This window comes from Rana temporaria, chromosome 3 (assembly GCF_905171775.1).
Source record: "Rana temporaria chromosome 3, aRanTem1.1, whole genome shotgun sequence".
NCBI classification, from domain to species: Eukaryota; Metazoa; Chordata; class Amphibia; order Anura; family Ranidae; genus Rana; species Rana temporaria.
The window spans coordinates 411,161,913-411,181,547 of NC_053491.1; the positions used below are offsets into that span (position 1 = coordinate 411,161,913).

The following is a 19,635-nucleotide window of genomic DNA, read 5'->3' on the forward strand; positions in this document are numbered from 1 at the left end:
CTAATCACCACTGTCTAGTGAGTGCAATATTTTAGATTAAACCATGCGTTGTCAAAATTGCTACACAGATTCGCACTGCTCTTTGTTCTTTATGTATACAGTAAAACCTTGATTTGAGAATAACTTGGTTTGAGAGCGTTTTGAAAGACAAGCAACATTTTTAAATACATTTTGACTTGATATACAAGCGATGTCTTGATATAAGTAGCGTCATGTCACAACTGAGTATAAGAGAAGATAGGAGCCTCTAAGTGTAGTAATATGGTTACATTTAATGAAGGTACAACATTTAGCAACTCACATGATTGATGATTAAAAGAGGCACATCTAAGTATGCAGGCATCCGGGGTAAAGCTGTCCACATAGACAGACCTCCTCACTGCCATCTACGTCATCCCTTCCACGCTGCGCTCCACAAGCATTTCAAGCCTCGATTTCAGATCGCTCTACTGCAGGGTAGCCTTCCCAGTCAGGATTGCAGACTGACATCGGTGAGAGCCGGCGGTGTGGAGGACAGTCTATGTGGACAGATTTCCCCCGGATGCCTGTATACTTATGCCGCATACACACCATCACTTTATGTGATGAAAAAAAACGACATTTTCTGTGAAGTAAAAAACAACGTTTTTGAAACATCAATTTTCAAAGACGAAGTTGCCTACACACCATAGTTTTTCTCACAATGTTCTAGCAAAGCGAGGTTATGTTCTCACCACTTTTTCCATTGAAGCTCGCTTCTGGGCATACGCGGGTGTAAAAACGTCTTTTTAAACGACGTTTTTTGCTACACACGGTCAATTTCTGTGAAGTAAAAATTGACGTTTTGAAAAACGACACATAAAATTGAAGCATGCTTCAATTTTTTTTGGTCGTTTTTTACAAGACATAAAACGACGTTTTCCCCCACACACGGTCAATTAAAGTGACGTTTTTAAAAACGTCGTTTTTTTTCATCACATAAAGTGATGGTGTGTACGGGGCATTAGATGTGCCTCTTTAATTCATCAACCATGTGAGTTGCTAAATGTTGTACCTTCATTAAATGTAACCATATTACTACACTTAGAGGCGCCTCTCTTCTCTTTTATACTCTAAAGCTCTTGCTGGATTTTGCTTCTAATCCCCTTGTGGAGGCTTCCATTTGTGGATGGACATTTTATGGTTACACATCCTATTACATTGCTGTAATCTTTTTATATGGGCTATAAACAAAAGGACTTATGAAGAAATGGTTGTGGAACGAATCACCTAAGTTTCCATTATTTCTTATGGAAAAATTTGCTTTGATATAAGAGTGCTTTGGATTACAAGCATGTTTCTGGAACGAATTCTGCTCGCAATCCAAGGTTTTACTGTATTTAATTTTGACACCCTGGATACTACATCCGGCTCTCCATTTCTGTTACTGGCTTTGGCTCTTGTAAAGGGAAAGGATCATGTATTTTACCCTCCATTTCCTCGTCCCTTGTCAAGACAAGGGACGAGAAAAGTGACAAGAACTGTAGCTTTCATACACACTGTCATTTACCTGCCTCTCCTCTTGTTTTTTCACTGAACACCTTGTATTTGGTATACAGGATCCCTTCACTGCCAGTGCTGGAAGTAAAGCGCTTGATGTAGTGTAGGGTAGACATGTGCAATTCGTTTAGTTCCAAAAAATTTTTTTTCACAAATTTAGACAAATTTTGTTAATTCGGGAATATCCAAATTTTCACATTTCTGAATATTCAGAAATTTAAAATTTCCGAAATTAGAAAGTTTTGAAATTTCAGAAATGTGAAAATTCAAGAACTCTAAAATCTGAAATGATAACTAATAATAACTTAACTTTTACGAACTATTTTAATCATAGGCATTGGAATTTCCTTTCAAATTTGGCTGTTAGTGAACGTAACAAATACAAATTTGTCCGAAGTTACTTATTATCCGTAATAACGAATGCCACATCTAAACTAAAGGAACATAACGAATTAATAATAATAATAAAAAAAACATTTTATTCATTACTATTTAGTTTTGTTTAATTTGTTCAGATGCTGCATTTTTTATTTTGGATAATTCGAAACTTCAGATAAATTTGTATTCATTACGTTCACTAACAGATAAATTTGAAAGGAAATTCCAATACCTATAATTTATTAGTTATTTAGAATTTTTCAGATTTTCGTTTTTTCTAATTTTCGGGTTTTCAACTTTTCGAATTGTCGAATTTTACAATTTACGATTTCCAAATTTTACAATTTATAAATCTCAAATTTTTTTCATTTACGAATTTTACAAAATAACCAATTCCGAATTTTGGAATTTTCTAATTTTACAAAAAAATAAATAAAAATGAAACGAAAACTAACAAATGTCTAGTGTAAGGGTTGTTAGAAATGAATGAAATATACAGGATGAAGCCAAGAATGTAATACACCTGACAAGAGGTAAGTACTTGTTCCCCTTATGAATTTGTAAAGATACCTGTGGAAGGAGTTATACTTTTATTGTAGAATATTTTGCATACAGTCTGCTCAGAGTGAGAGCGCATTGTGCATTCTCTATGTTCTATGCAGAGTCTTAATCAAATCTGTAATCCCAACAGGTCCTGAGGGCCAACGTGTTTTATTGCTCACCGTACCAGACTTCAGCAGTACACAGACCGCCTGCCTGGTGAACCTTCGTACTCTACAGTGTCAGCCAATCAGCTTCTCTGGATTTAGCGCAGATGATGAGTCATCTGACTGACTGTCTGTCTATTTATTTTCTGTTAAGACTGATTACCAAAAGTTCTTGGATTGTGGTAGGTCAGGAAATTCACAAGAAAGACTATAAATGCAATAGAAAGTGTGAAACCTCTATTGATGTCCATGCCGTGAAACCATAGGTCTATAGTTCCCACTTTCAGAAGGACACAGAATGCAGTAAATGTAATTTAGTCAGAACATCAAACTGTTGGTTTAAGATTGACTTGTAACTTTTAAGGTACCCTGCTCATATCCACAATGACTAGAGCTCATCACATTACCTGTCCAATTCTACTAAGTAGATACCCAGGAAATAAAATAAAGTTTATATGAATTTGAGAGAGTGTTTCTATGTGTTTAATAAATTACCGTTTCCTCATTAATTCTTCTAAATAATTAATGACCCGATAGCCTGCCTCATCTGTTGGGACAGTTCCCACCCTACCAAACTCCTCAGTGTTTTCCTGTCCCAAAGAGCAGGTTTATGGGGTAGCAGATTACTCATCTTTTCTGAGTATCTCATTAAAACATAAAAATTTGCCTAAAGACTATGAGTAAAAAATGCCATTTCCTTTTTTAGGGTATTTATTTTATGGGCCCAGGGGACTTAATGTAAAATTTTGATTTTACCAGTAATTAAAGAATAAGTTCACCTTTGGAACATGTGCCAGCGGGCGGGTGATCCTCTTCCCACACCCACTGTCACATTTAAAAAAAACAGGGTGGCTGTGTGTGGTGCTTCGCTCAATCCATTGCAGCTGACAGGTTGTAGTTCTCAATGAGCTATGAGAGCGCTGGTGACTTTCCTCGTAGTTCATTGATCTTCCTGCTCTCAAGTAAATGCCTGCCTGTATCGGAGGTATGGAGAGACAGCTATCCTGAGAGTCTGCAGGATCTGGACATTGCATCTGTGACCTGCTAATCGCGGGTGCAATGCTCTGCAGGCTCCTTTGAAAAAAATTATAAATGCACATTTTTTTTACCTGCATTTATTTTTATTTTTTTAAAAGGTGAACTTTATCCTTTTAAACTTTCCTGATTCCTCCATGACATCCTAGGTTAATTCCCACCCTGTAAGATTACTTTTTTGATATACATCTATCTTATTCTCTAGAATAATGCCACGGGGTCCCCTAAATTCTCTGTCCCAGCAAGTAGACAGCCAGTCTGCTGGGTTTATAGGCAGTCGCAGAGAATCAGTGGAAAGGCAATTACAGATAAGTCATTTCAGTTTTCAGCCTTGTTACATCGAGGAAAGCCGTCTCTCTTATGCTTTCTTGATATGCAAAACTTGTGGTTTTGTGCATTTTGCTTTGATGGACTCAATCTTTTCAGGTATAATATTACTCGTAGAGTCCGGTTATATGTAAAGGGACAAGCCTTATTACTTATTCCACATGGTAATACACTGCACAAAGTAGTAAAACAGGAATGGGGCAGAGCTAATGTCATTCTAAATGGGCAGGGGGGGGGGGTGTTCGACTGGTTAACAAGGACACCAATTTTACTGTTGGCTCATATCATGTTCATACCAACTTCTTTCTGCATAATGTTGTGGGTGTTATTGGCCTTGTATGTTCGTCCATATACATATTTTTTTCCTGCTGCTAGCACAGATGAAACACACTTCTTCTATATCTCTATGTATGTTCTATATATGTTCCTAAATCCAGTTTTTAAATACCACTTCCCTAGTATTGCTTTGTACATGGTGCATTTTGTAATAAAAGGAAAAATTGGGCAATTATATCTGTGTATCCCCTTTGGTATCGCAATTGATTTTTTACGAGCCTGAACAGTGTAAGAAGTATACTGAATATGCTGTAAATCTAATGTTTTTTAGGTCTTCTGGAAAAATTACTTATTTGCTCCCAAAACTCTGCTTTACACAAAAGGTGATTTTATAATGGCCAAGGACACACAATTGAAATATCACATTTGTACTGTATGAACTTCAATTTGTTTGTTTTTTTAAATCGTTACAATGCCTACACATAAAATATTTTCCCTGCCAGTGAATTTGTAATTCTGTTTGGCTAGTCTTGTCATTGACAAACATAAGCTACATTGTAGAGCCAGGCGGATGATAATTTGGGGTTGATTTGGAGAGTGAAAAATCTGGTGCAAAAAAAATTCTGGACGCCGATTGGTATTGGTATTCTAAATGTGTGCATAAATCACAAAATAGTGTAAAAAAGATAAAAAAATCTTAGGGCACTTATGTCCTTTGTATAAAGCACAGAAATGTGAAAACATCTACAAAAGTGAACCCAATATAAACATTCCTCAAAAGCTAATAAAAAAAGTCCATCCAATGCTCATAAATAATGTGCTAGTCCACAAATAACAATTATTGGATATCTGCCAAGATCCGAAAGGTAAACTTATATAGCCAGATTCAGAGAGACTTACGACGGCGTATCAGTAGATACGCCGTCGTAAGTCTGAATGAGCGCCGTCATATCTTTGCGCGCATTCTTAAAATGAGATACGCCTCACTGTTGCTAAGATACGACCGACGTAAGTCTCCTACGCCGTCGTATCTTATGTGCATATTTACGCTGGCCGCTAGGGACGTGTACGTGGATATACGCGTCGAATATGTAAATGCGCAAAAGATACGCCGATTCACGAACATACGTACGCCCGTCGCAGTAAGCTACACCGTTTCCGTAAGGCATACGCCGGCGTAAAGATAAACCACCAAAAGGATGGCGCAGCCCATGCAAGGTATGGACGACAGAACAGCCGTCGTATTTTACGTTGTTTGCATAAGCGTACGTGAATGGGGCTGGGCGTAGGTTACGTTCACGTCGAAAGCATTGAGTATTTGCAACGTGATTCTGAGCATGCACGCGCATGCGCTGTACCAACGGCCCTCATTTACATGGGGTCACGGTAACTTTACATGTAGCATGCCCACTACCTGCCTAATTTGAATTAGGCGGGGTTACGCCGGGCCATTTGCGCTACGCCAACGTAACTTAGGGAGCAAGTGCTTTGTGAATACTGGCCTTGCCTCACTGTGTTACGTCGGCGTAGTGCAAATGGGATGCGCTACGCCGAACTAAAGATGCGCCCGTCTCTGAATCTGGCTAATAGTGATTATAAGTGTTTCAACAGTCTCTCAATGTGAGATGAAAACTGCATATGTTGAAAAAAACACCCAGGAGTGGCCCGTATTAGACCTCACCAGCAACAGTGTATTATAAAATGGAGAAAAAAACAAAGCCTTCTCATAGTGTAAAAAATGTATTCCATAAAAAATCTCCTACAGCCAATTACAAATCCAAACAAACGATTGGCTGTGAGAGATTTTTTATGGAATACATTTTTTACACTATGAAAAGGCTTTGTTTTTTCTCCATTTTATAATACAACGTTGCTGGTGAGGTCTAATACGGGCCAAAGTTTCCCAATTTTGAGCTTCAATCGATTGCTGCACGGCTTGCAGAGGGCGTGGAATACAACAGTGTTTTTTACTTTGTGATTTATGTACACATTTGTTTTTGTATAATTATTTTGTTGTCATACACTTGCACCTGTTCTCTTTTATAGGGTATCCTATACCTTTACTGCGATTCTTTGCGGCATAGTATTGCTACAAAGTAGCAGAATTACTTTGGTGTTCCCCTCACAGGGTGTCTCACCCTGTTAAGAGGAGCCAGCTTAATTATATGGCTTTCTCCAATCACAGTAGAAGCGCTACACTTTTATATATATATATATAATTTGTTTACAAAATCTGTCTTTTTTGTTGTGTTGGCAGCTAATTCACATTTTTTTATTTTTTTTTGCTTTTTTTACTGTAACGGAAGCACACCACCCCATTTGTTGATTTTAAAGGGAAGTAGGCGCTTTTATTTTAACGCAAAAGCGCTTGAAAAACTCCTCAGCATGAAAGCAGCCTAAAGAGAAACCAAATGACCCATGAAGCTGTAAATGTGAACCAGGACATGGGAAGTCGTGTTCCTGGCTAGGCACTAAGGCTGACAAACACTTCAGGCTAGATACAGGTACGAGATACGACGGCGTATCTCCAGATACGCCGTCGTATCTCTGAGTTGCGGCGTCGTATCTATGCACCTGATTCTTAGAATCAGTTACGCATAGATTTGACTAAGATCCGACCGGCGTAAGTCTCTTACGCCGTCGTATCTTGGTTGCAATTTGCAAACTGGCCGCTAGGTGGCGCTTCCGTCGATTTACGCGAGGAATATGCTAATTAGGTAGATACGCCGATTCACAAACGTACGTACGGCGCATTTTTTTACGTCGTTTACGTTAGGCTTTTTCCGGCGTAAGGTTGCTCCTGCTATATGAGGCGTACGCAATGTTAAGTATGGACGTCGTTCCCGCGTCAAATTTTTTTAAATTTTTACGTCGTTTGCGTAAGTCGTTCACGAATAGGGCTTACGTTCACATCTAAAGCATTGACGATTTGCGGCGGAATTTCGAGCATGCGCACTGGGAAACGTCAAATACGTGGGGTCACACTAAATTTAAATAAAACACGCCCACATCATCCAAATTTGAATTAGGCGGGCTTACGCCAGAGCACATACGTTACGCCGCCGTAACTTAGGGCGCAAGTTCTTTCTGAATACGGAACTTGCGCCCTAATTTACGGAGGCGTAACATATCGGAGATACGTTACGCCCACACAACATTACGCAGGGCTATCTGAGTCTAGCCCTTCACATGTAATTAGAGATTGAGTTATAAAGTAGTGCTATGGCCATAATGTTGCTAAAAGATAAATTAAAAAAATACAATTTTTTTTAAAGTTCTTAGCAGGCTGGCTTCAGGATGAGAAAAAAAAAAGTAGAGGGTCTGGTCATTGGGCCTGTCAAAGTGACATGACTGACTCTCCTGCAATAACAGAGTTCTCTCTGTTGCATTAAGCAATGCAGGCTTCAACCCACGACGCACATTTAATGAATAGGCTGTTAAATGTGTGCTGTGGTGTACGTACCCCGGTGGTATATAACAGAGAGCTGACAATGATATTAATTTTCCGTTCTAAGCAAAACCCTAATTTCAGCTATGTATGTAACTGTTTGCCTGGATGCTTTATTGTAGCACTGATCTCACCATTACCAAGCACAGTGTTTTATTTTTTATTTTTATACATAAGAGTTGAAGCGAGATAATAAAACTGTCTCTTAAAGTCTTTGTGTGTGTTGTGTTACTGTTAAACACTTACGCCATTCACTGTCCATCCCTGGCTGTCATCGATGGGAGGATTATTGAACACGTCACAGGCGTCAGCGAGATTTGTAGAAATGTATTTTTTATTGGTAATTGATGAAATTTTACATACTTGGACAGCATTGTGCTCTGTGGCCAGTTGCCAGTAGGACCTGCAGGGTGTTAAGCCAGACATCTAACAGGCATATACATTTTTCCTATGGAATATTTACCTCCTGTGCCAGAGGGGATATAGTATGTCCTGATGTATGGAAACTCTAGCACTGCAAGGATTTAATTAAGCGTTAAGTGAGGCGGCAAGGCTCTTCATAGAACAACAGCACTGTTCTCTCCAGCTACGGTGGACCTTCCTTTGTGGTTTACCAATCAATCGCTATATACACATGAAAAGGGATGTTTTATAATGGGTGTCTCCCAATGCAATGCAGAATCCACCTTTTTATTTTCTAATCTGCACTGGAAACTTGACAGCTGGAATCTGGTAGCTCTAGACAACACCCTACTTTCTTCTTCTGGAAGTGTTGACTCCTTTGGGGGTAGAACTTTTAATCCTTTTATGCCAAAAATAAATCAGTCTGTAGCTCATTTTCATTCATTCATTTTTTTCCTCTTAGAAGTCCCCAAAGTTTACAGTATAAGTCTCTGCTGTGGTGAATGGAGCCACAGGAGTAGTGGCATCTTCTTCCCAGATCTCTGTCTCCACCTCTGTGACAATTTCTGTATAGGTCTCAGTTTCTGTGTCCCACAGAGATTCTGTAGGAGTAGGTGGCTCCAGCCGGTGGGGCGGCATAGTTGTTGGAGTATCAGTGGGAGGGAAAGTGGTAGTTGGTTCAAAAGTTGTGGTGGTGGGCGGGAGAGTGGTGGTAAGGTTGCGTTGGCGATTGAGCCACATACGTCGGCGCTGTAGACGAAGTCTTTGTGCAGGGGTGAGCTTGCGACCTCCAGGTGGTGTTAGGCGGATAGGTCCTTTGCCTTTCATTGCAATGATCTCATTGATTCTCTTCCAGTTGGAGCGAGCCAGGACAAAGTTGCAGTGGGTTGCCCCGATTTCAAAGCCAACGTTGCATGTCTTAGTGCTCTGAGTATAACCGTCGGCCCGTACTGTTACTCGATACTCTCCAGGGTTCAGGATACGCCAGAAGTCCCCGCCAGCCGCTGTAAGGGATGGAGACATGTCAGTGTATGTGGTTTATTTCCCTCTAGCTCCCTGTTTTGAAGCAGGTTTTTGAGTTTGTACTTGCCTTTGCTATTTAATGTAGATCTCTGTTTAACACGTTTATTGTTTTTAAAGGGTAAAAATGTCATTTGTAGGAAAGGTTTGAGACGAGTGGTGGAGCAAAAGACAATTTTGCAATATTAAAATGCTTTACATAGCAACAGACAGCATCTAACACTGCTCTCTAAAGTAACCACGCAGAGGCCTCTAGTGTACTCTATATTACATAAGAGTGGAGACTGAGTCAGGCCTTCTCGTTCAACATCAGTGCTTGATCTCACAAATGTGCATCTGGAAGAATGGTCAAACATTTCCATAGACACACTCCTAAACCTTGTGGACAGCCTTCCCAGAAGAGTTGAAGCTTTTATAGCTGCAAAGGGTGGGCCAACTCAATATTGAACCCTACGGACTAAGACTGGGATGCCATTAAGGTTCATGTGTGTGTAAAGGCAGGAATTCTAATACTTTTGGTAATATAATGTATGGCCCAAATCGCCAAATTTCAGGCTGGGAGCTGTCTCTTGAGTAGTGTATATATCGTTACAATGAGGAGATCACTCTTGTTCCGTCTACTCGGCAGTATAGGGAGAAGTATTTACACTGTGTGAGAGAAGTGTACACTTCCATAGGATTCATCCTGTTCTTTATACTCCCAAATATGTACAAGATTTGGTGCATGATTCTCTTTTGGGAAACTGCTGGCTTACATGTTACAATATAGTTTACTAAACATTTGTTTGTCTCTTCACCTGTTGTGACATCATGATTTATTTCTGCCACTGAGATGGAAGCATTGGCTATTGGTTCCCCATGTCGATCTGTTACAATGCCTTTAATGCCCCGGTGAACCTGTTGGAGTAAGCAGAAATTAGTATACTTATGGACAGTGCTAGGCAATCTGTTGCCTTCTATCTGATGAAAATCTGGAACACCCAGGATCCCTGCCTCTACACTAGACACTGAAATAATTTGGTTGCTATATTATCTCATGTACTTATACTTGCTGTAAGAGGTAGTTTGGGCTTACATTAGTGTTTATTAAATGTTTTGCTTACAGGAGAATTCGATCTAAGGACTACATCGGGAGGGGCTGAGATTCCTCTCTAATGTCAGCTGGGAGGTCACATGATCTCTGTGCTGTCCACTCAACCAGTCCTGCTATAGTCTTTAGATCAGGGGAGGAGAGTGGCGGGAGCTCATGTGACCGACCGCACAGCGTCACTCTGAAATAAGGTATTTAGCAGCATCATTAGCGGCGAACGATGTGTACAGAGGCAGAACGAGGAACTGCCTATGTAAACAAGGCGATTCCCTGTTCTGCCTAATGACATGCAAGAGATCTTCTGTTCCCAGTGATTGGGAACAGTGCTACCCACCTACAGTTAGAATTGAAGATCGCCGCCATTACCAGTAAAAACAATAAAGTCACTAAATTGTAAACGCAATAACTTTTGCGCAAACCAATATATATAGGCCTATTTCAATTTTTTTTTTAACCAAAAATATGTAGAAGAATACATATTGGCCTAAACTGATGAATACATTTTTTATTTTTTGGAAATGTATTATAGCAGAATTTTTTTTTTTTTTCAAAATTGTCGGCCTTTGTTTTGTTTATAGCACAAAAAAATAAAAACCGCAGAGGTGATCAAATACCACCATAAGAAAGCTCTATTTGTGGGGAAAAGAGGACATCAATTTTGTTTGGGTATATCGTTGCACGGCTGCGCAATTGTCAGTTAAAGCCACGCAGTGCCGTATTGCAAAAAATGGCCTGTCATTTAAGGGGGCAAATCCTTCAGTGCTGAAGTGGTTAAATCTCTGACAATGGTCACCAGAACATTCTGACTCATAGGGTGAATCTCTCCAGAGGAGACATACATGGCAATACAGACTCAATCTTGCATTTCTGTACTGTATCCAAAACAAAAGAAACACTAAGGGAATTCTGAAAACATGATGATTTGAGGAAATTGTATGGCCATAGACCAGGGGTCCTCAAACTACGGCCCGCGGAGGACTTTTAACCGGCCCACCCCACCCTGACAAGCAGCGCCGGTTACACGGCAGGTTGTAACACAGCGATCCCGCTGTGTCACTGAGATCACAGTGTTAACAGTTCTGGCGCGCTATGATAAATGTCCCGCCCTCCTCCTCCTCCTAGACCTGCTCGTGTGATAGAGCCAGTGTTCTGTCTATCACACGAGCTGGTCTAGGAGGAGGAGGGCGGGACATTTATCATAGTGCGCCAGAACTGTTACCAACATTGTGAGCTTCGTGGCACAGCGGGACCGTGACACAGCGGGATCATGACAGCAGTTTGGCACAGTAAGGCTGTGAGGGGCTTACGATGGTGAGGGAGGGGGGGAGGCTTGCAATGGTGAGGGGGGCTGATGATGATGAAATGATGATGATGGTGGGGGGGGGCTGATGATGGTGAAATGATGATGTAATGATGATGGTGGGGGGGGGCTGATGATTTAGTAATGATGATGATGATGATGGGGGGGCTTGCAATGAGGGGCTGATGATGTAATGATGAAGGTGGGGGGGAGCTTGCAATGAGGGGCTTGCAAAGGTGAGGGGGGTTGCAATGAGGGGCTGATGATGGGGGGGGCTTGCAATGATCTTGATCGGCTTGCAATTAATGATTATGAGGGGGGGGGGGCTTGCAATGAGGGGCTTACAATGATGATGGCGAGGGGGGGCTTGCAATGAGGGGATAATGATGATTGTGAGGTGGGGGGACTGGCAATGATCATGATCGGTTTGCAATTAATGATTGTGAGGGCTTGCAATGAGGCGCTTATAATGATGAAGGGGGAGGGTTGCAATGATCGTGAGGGGCTTGCAATGGTGAGGGGGGGCTTGAATTTGAAATGGTGGTGAGGGTGGGCTTGCAATGATGGTCTGAAATGACAGTGAGGGTGGGCTTGCAATGATGGCTTTAAATGACGGTGAGGGGGGCTTGCAAAGATGGTCTGAAATGACAGTATGGGTGGGCTTGCAATGATGGTATGAAATGACGATGAGGGTGGGCTTGCAATGATGGTCTGAAATGACGGTGAGGGTGGGCTTGCAATGATGGCTTGAAATGACGGTGAGTGTGGGCTTGCAATGATGGTCTGAAATGACGGTGAGGGTGGGCTTGCAATGATGGTCTTAAATGACGGTGAGGGTGGGCTTGCAATGATGGCTTGAAATGACGGTGAGGGGGGCTTGCAGTGATGGTCTGAAATGACAGTGAGGGGGGCTTGCAATGATGCTCTGAAATAGACGGTGAGGGTGGGCTTGCAATGATGGTCTGAAATGACGATGAGGGTGGGCTTGCAATGATGGTCTGAAATAGACGGTGAGGGGGGGCTTGCAATGATGGTCTGAAATGACGGTGAGGGTGGGCTTGCAATGATGGTCTGAAATGACGGTGAGGGTGGGCTTGCAATGATGGTCTAAAATTACGGTGAGGGTGGGCTTGCAATGATGGTCTGAAATGATAGTGAGGGTGGGCTTGCAATGATGGTCTGAAATGACGGTGAGGGTGGGCTTGCAATGATGGTCTGAAATGACGGTGAGGGTGGGCTTGCAATGATGGTCTGAAATGACGATGAGGGTGGGCTTGCAATGATGGTCTGAAATGATAGTGAGGGTGGGCTTGCAATGATGGTCTGAAATGATAGTGAGGGTGGGCTTGCAATGATGGTCTGAAATGACGGTGAGGGGGGCTTGCAATGATGGTCTGAAATAACGGTGAGGGTGGGCTTGCAATGATGGACTGTTTAAAAAGTTTGAGGACCCCTGCCATAGACAGAGATTTCTAGTTGTTTCAATGGCATCAAAGTGACGGGTTGTTGCTGGAGAAGACCACTAACCTGCTCCATGAATGTTAGCAGAGCTTCCTTGTTGGTCTCCCACTCTTCAGCCAGCTCACTCTCATGTGGGAACTTATCACAGCCTAGATATATGGAGAGCTCCAGACAGTTTGTATGCAGGTAGCTAAAGTCATTCATGCCTTTAAAAAAAGAGAACCAGTCATGGTAAATAAGTCACATCAACAAACCTTGACTACATCAACTATATTTCAACAGTATGTTAACCAATGTGAGCTTTGTGATCCAGCCCCTTAGAAATAAAAAGGCATTCTCTTGCTTTTGTGATTTACAAGTGAAATTCACAGCACAATATTTCTCACAAGCCTGGGCTGTACTGAGCTAATGTGTCTAGCATTCTTTAGTGTGCAATAAATTTAATAAACATCGGATGCAGTTGGTGGATAACATTTTAGAAAAGAGAAGTACAATTTCCCTTAACCACTTCAATACCGGGCACGTAAACCCCCTTTCTGCCCAGTGTTCAGCGCTGTCGCACTTTGAATGACAATTGCGCGGTTATGCTACACTGTACCCAAACAATTTTTGTTATCATTTTGTTCCCACAAAGAGAGTTTTCTTTTGGTGGCATTTGAGAATGAGACCGAATTTTTTTTCTTCAAGTGTGTTTTCTCCTTCACTGACGGGCACTGATGAGGTGGCACCAATGAGGTGGCACTGATAGGCGGTGCTAATGGGCACTGATGGGTGGCACTGGCCATGTATGATTCAGAGCGAGGTTTGTTTATATATACTTACTATATTAAGCGGTACGTCAGTAAGCCTCCTGTGCCCCAGAACGACGTCAGATTAGTGACAAAACGTGTCAGTAGGGCCGACGTGCTGATGTCACCAGGTTGATACGTCCCGTTTTGCACAGGCGTTTGTACTGCTTCTGGCTAGCCGCATTTATATTTTAAAACCCTTTTTATCTAATACGCCTTGCAGGCAAGCTTATTTTCTATTTATAATTTTAATTAAAAAAAAACATCTGGTTTTACCTATGGCCACCTCTGTGCGCTTTTTTCTCTGAGTGACTGCTGCCTCATCACCTGTCAAGCTGTGTATGGGCTCAAAAGAAGAGGCTCCATTCAACTACGTTCCTGACCGGACGGCTCTTGTTGGTGTGCTGACCGGATCGCTGTTGGAACGTTATTGAGGAAAAGGCCCTGGCTGGGTCCTATCCACAGGCATTCATAGCCTGTGCAGCTGGTAAACAATTAGCGCAGACCCCCCCCCCCGTCAGGAGACTCGCTGATCGGCTCTATACCAAGATCTGTGTATCGGTGTGTCAGACTGACGCGCCGCACTGTGCGCCCACAGTGACATTTAGAAGGGAAATCGAAGGAAAAGGTAAGTGAACCAACAATGCACTAGCTTAAATGAACCTATTTAGAAAATAAAAACAAACCTATACAACCCCTTTAAGGCGTAAACCTTGAGAAAAAAGATTTGTTTGTTTTATAAAGCGGAACTAAAGTTTAACATAAAAGAAATTGTGAGCAGGCAGGCTCTTTATTGCAGAAGAGCTATGCAGTGTCTCTTCTGTAAAAAAATAAACCTACCTACCTGCTCATAGTCTCCTGTGGAATGTACACTGGGCTGCACATGTGTAGCTCAGTTCACATTTCAGCACATGTGCTCGAGTGATGTCATTCCACATTGTCTGGTCAATAGGCGAAGATGCCAGTGCGAGCAAGGGACCTTGGGGGTGTCGGACTACTGAAGCAGAGAAGTATTTCCGATTTTAGTTCTGCTTTAAAGTGGTTGTAAAGGCAGAAGGTTTTTTATCTTAATACATTCTATGCATTTGGATAAAAAAACCTTCTGTGTGCAGCAGCCCCCCTAATACTTACCAGAGCCCATCTCAATCCAGCGATGTTGTACAAAAGACTGAGCTGTACAGGATTCTCCCTCCTGATTGGCTGAGACACAGCAGCGGGTGCAATTGGCGCCCGCTGCTGTCAGTGAGCCAAAGAGGAGCAAGAGGGGGTGGGGCCGTGTCGCAGGCCTGTGTATGAGTGGACACAAGGAGCTGCGGCTTGGCTTGGTGCCCCCATTAGCAAGCTGCTTGCTGCTAATTGGTAGCTGAAAAGTAACTCCAGTTCTAGATACAACATTGATACAAGAGCCTCTGGCTGTGGTCACACCCCCACATTTACTTTCCTCCCGATTTGACATCTAGGACATTCATAATTTCCTGGTGACCCTGAAGTTTTCTGTGAAAGATCTGCAATTCCACATTTCACCTATAGGTCCATGTTAATAAGAACTGCGACATTGGTGCAGTTTCAAAATCCAATTGTGGTTTTATGATTGTTTATCACACCCAGTTATAACAACTTACTGCCAGACTCTGGTCTCCATTTAGCTCCGTTGGCAATGCCCATGCCCTTGGTGTAATCATCTGCATGGCAGCTCCCGCGGGCTATATCCCCCATGTTTAGATGGGCAGAAGCATAAGCAATTGAAAGCCACCGGAAGATAGAATGATCAGTAGTCTTTGACACTCCTTCATCATCCTCTGCCGATACCTCAGACACTTCTTCTTCCTCCTCTTCATCTTCAAGGAATTGCTGATGATGACGGCGATACACGGGTTGCTCTTCCTCTTTTACCACCCGTGCCATGTCATAGGGGTAGGAGACCAACTTTTCTCCACCTTGTAAATTGGCTCCCAAGACAAATGGATTTTTTTCCATCCAGGCAATGATAGCTTTAGTCTCTATCGCCACCTAGGCAAGAAAAAATTTCTAGTTACCACTGTTTTCCACCACACAATTTTGCTGTTTCATCATCACATGCCAGTAACCAAAATACTCACTGTGGCATCCTCTGCCAAGAAACCTTCTGGAATGGGCAAGTTATTGTTTGGTACTCTGTGAGGAACCCATTTTCTATCCTCAGCTGCCCAGAACGCTGTGTTCAGGTCTGGGAAATTGGTAAAGATATCATAGCCTTCTTCTGTCCAGTGTCCCAGCGCCCAGTTACCCAGTTCAGAGCCCTGAGGAAGAGATAATACAGGAGAAATGCACATGATGGTTTGAGGATTATCTGATACGTCTTTATTGCACATTTTATAAAAGCTTTAACATCTATATATATTTTCCAACTGTTTTTAAGCAATCCTTTTTCAGTCTTGAATAAATGATGGGCCCAAATACACATAAAAGGTGTGTAGGTGTACTTAAAAGAAAAAATAAATATTTCTGCAATACATGCACAGTTCCTCGTGTTTAGTCTCTTTTTCAAAATGCTGCAAATACAGAAACCTGTTAATCCTTCCAGAAAGCCAGTGTGCTCCTAACTTCAAGTTGTAGGCAGGAAACACTGCCTCTGCTGCACTGACATCCTAACTAGAGTTGTCAGCAATATCTGCTGGACTACAGAACTCCATCCACCCTTCTCTGTCCCTCTTCACATGAATACATTTAATACAATGCCATAGCCTTGACTACCAAGAGCCTCTTTATACACTCTGTGTGGGGAAAGTTCTCTTAGGAGATGCTGTTCTCGTAGGTGTGCCTACATCAGTAGGAATTGTCTTAGGAAACTCCTCTGCCTCCTATCAGCTTGCCCCTGCAGAATTTTAGAAGCTTTTATGATGTTGCGAGGAGTATTAAAAGCAGGTCCTTGCTACAGACAGAAACAAAGTAAAAGGTAACAGTACATGGTGGGACATGCTCTAGGCATGGCTTGGTTGTAAATTTAGGTCACAGCTAGAGCTCCCCTTAGGAACAATGTCATTGCTGATGCTGACTGAGCATTTTTGAAAATGGTAGTAGTTTGGTTGTCATGCTGATACAATGGGTTTGGTACACCGATTACCTTTAGGGCTCTTGCACATTTGTTGTCTCCTCTAAAAAGCAATCTGTGTTCAGATCAGTTTTTGGAAAATATTTGACAGGCGGCGAGGAGACGTTATATCACATGCTCACTGCCTGATTTAAGCCTGTAATACTGCATCAACTGTACTGCAATCCTAGGTGATGCAGCCGGTTGCGGCGCTACATCATTGAACTTAAAGGAGAAGTAGGCCCAAAGCTTTTTTTGGCCCTACTTCTCTTATGGTTCTCAGGACTGCACTTGGTTCTGCACTCCCGTGACCTATTTTCAGCCGACAGTCGCTGTCGGCTGACATCGCTCAGCCAGTCGGGATCAACCCAGGTGACTGGACTGACAGCTGGCTCTGCCTCTCAGCACAGTGAGCGCTGGAGGGGCAGAGCAGAGAGGTAGTGACTGACAGTGCTTTAGAGGGCACAACAAATGTCATGCCTGTGATGCTTTACTTGAGTTCAATGAGGCCCCGCTGCAGACATTACAGGGTTGAATCAAGCAGTGAGGAGCCAATTTGACATCTGAAAAGTGCTTCAAATGCGGCATGTGTACAGCCCTGTCTGGTTGTATTGTTGGGCTTCAGGTGTGTGGCCGAGGGTTAGTAAAACTGGTGCTCTGCTGCCTGTTTTTATTAACCTTCACCCATGTGAAAGAGCCCTTACCAGACATTAGGAGTACAGTAGCAGGGTTTATTTTTTATTTTTTCTAAGATAACTAATTATCTGCCTGACATTACTATCAATATGCAAATTAGGCAAAAACGGTATTACAATGAAATAAAAAAACAACGCAATATGTTAAATAAACTAAGAAAAGACACATAGTTATTGGCTTGCATCTAAAAACACTGAGCAGAGCTCTTTGAAGACACATTTCTTCTACACTCACCATTGGACTTGCAATTTCATAGCCATCCGGGTTCAGTGAGGGTACCAAATGAATCCTGGTGTCCTGGACAAGGGTTAAAATACGTGGATTGCCATCTCGATATTCTTTGCATATAAACTGCATTAAGAGAAGTAGTAATTCACGCCCCAAAATTTCATTCCCATGAAGGCCAGCTGTGTACCTGAACTCCGGCTCTCCTGTGAACAGAGGTCAGACAAAATCTCATTAACTTGGTTGGATGCCATTCTAGAACAGACAAGCCTTTTTATTATGTTACTTATCGCCATTTATGGTCTAAATACATGTCTGCCAATTGGCAAAGGATTTATAATTCTGTTCAGATGGTTATGTGACCATGCATATCTGTCTGGCAGCATTGGCCGTGTCTGCAACTACACTACAGTTAAAACATATGTTGCCCCAACATTTCATGTTCCTAATATGTGCCTGTTGTTCCATTTATTTGTGTTAAAAAGTATCCCGTTTTCTTGCATTGCTTACTTTGGGTAAAATACCTGTTGATCCTGCTAGTCCCATTGTTCTTCTATTTGACCATGCTAGGCATGAGAGCACATCCATCCCAGCATAGTCAAATTTCTGGCTATGCTAGGCATGAGAGCACATCCATCCCAGCATAGTCAAATTTCTGGCTATGCTAGGCATGAGAGCAGATCCATCCCAGCATAGTCAAATTTCTGGCTATGCTAGGCATGACAGCACATCCAACCCAACATAGTCAGTTTTCTTGCTGGGGTGAAAGAACAGCCTGCCTGCATCCAATTCGCATGTCAGGAGATTGTGACCGTCTTCCTATGGAGCCGGTTCACACATCTCCGGAACAGCTCCGGTGCTAATTGCACAGGAGTTCTGTGCATCTTTTGGTCTGTTTTGACCGAAATCTGACCTGAAATAGTGAACAGGGAGGAACTGTACCCCTGCTGTGAGTGGTTCCGTACTGCAGTGTTAACCCAGCCTTAGGAGCAGGACAGCCAAAGCTTATTTGGCTGTACTTCATTCTGCACTCTTGAAGCCCACTCTCACCTGATGTCACAGAGCCGGTCCAGGCAAGATTGCAACAATAAAGTTAGGATCTGCCCACATGCCTGGACCGGCACCTGTCTCGGTCTCTCAACGAGCAGCTGAGAGCCTAAGCCGGCCGCTCCCACCCCCTCCACAGCCCAGTGCTCTAGTGAGAGTGGGGGGCAGAGCAGAGAGCCAGTGACTGACAGTCACCAGCACTCTGCTCATGGAGCTCTGAGAACCGAGTGATCAGCAGTCTTTGATCACTTGGTTCTCAGTGTTAGAGCTGGTGGGGGACAGATGCAGCATCAGATTGATGCTGCATCCACCTAGGTAGGTATGATTAAAAAAAAAAAAAGCCCTAATTCTCTTTTAAGCAAGGATCCACCCCAGTGACCCAACAATGGAGGAACAACAGCACATAGATGAAGTCACACCTATACTTTTTCCTCCTGTAACCATGTTCACACAGTGTTAGACCAAAGCAACAGGGCCCTGACTGCTTCACAGGGCTGCTCCTACCTCTCCTAGTCTAAGTACTACAGTGCTGGGAATTACAGGATGATAAAGTAAAAACAGATACAGTGATTGAGGCTAGTTCTGAGCAAAAATATATTAAATGCAGGGGCGTCATTAGGGGGTGGGCTGGGGAGGCTGGACCCCCGATTGGGTCGCTGAAAACCCCCGAGTCTCGGCCATGAAGTATTTAATAACTAGCCCCGAGTGCCGCGGAGCAGGGACCATTTTGTTGACGAGCGCCGCTGAGTGACACAGCAGGTCCCGTCTTCTGGAGCCTGCAGCGCCTATGATGGACCTGGACGTCCCACTGGTCCAATCCGGGACCCCCGGGACGTGTAACATCCAT

General features: G+C 42.7%; 2 protein-coding genes across 2 annotated transcripts in view; one reads left to right on the forward strand and one right to left on the reverse strand.

Annotated features, from left to right (window-relative positions):
* The window catches only part of POLD2 (DNA polymerase delta 2, accessory subunit), a 43,911-nt gene extending 39,433 nt beyond the window's left edge, over positions 1–4,478 (forward strand). The window contains exon 11 of the mRNA XM_040346047.1: positions 2,588–4,478. Within this exon, the coding sequence (XP_040201981.1) occupies positions 2,588–2,730 (143 nt within the window). The 3' untranslated portion in view covers positions 2,731–4,478. The remainder of the gene's footprint in view (positions 1–2,587) is intronic.
* Positions 4,479–8,001: 3,523 nt separating this feature from the next.
* AEBP1 (AE binding protein 1) overlaps positions 8,002–19,635 on the reverse strand; it is an 81,720-nt gene continuing 70,086 nt past the window's right edge. The window contains exons 17-22 of the mRNA XM_040346048.1: positions 17,751–17,947; positions 15,850–16,029; positions 15,373–15,760; positions 13,029–13,168; positions 9,909–10,008; positions 8,002–9,095 (exon numbers count right to left, since the gene is read on the reverse strand). Coding sequence (XP_040201982.1) covers positions 8,551–9,095; positions 9,909–10,008; positions 13,029–13,168; positions 15,373–15,760; positions 15,850–16,029; positions 17,751–17,947 — 1,550 coding nt within the window. The 3' untranslated portion in view covers positions 8,002–8,550. The remainder of the gene's footprint in view (positions 9,096–9,908; positions 10,009–13,028; positions 13,169–15,372; positions 15,761–15,849; positions 16,030–17,750; positions 17,948–19,635) is intronic.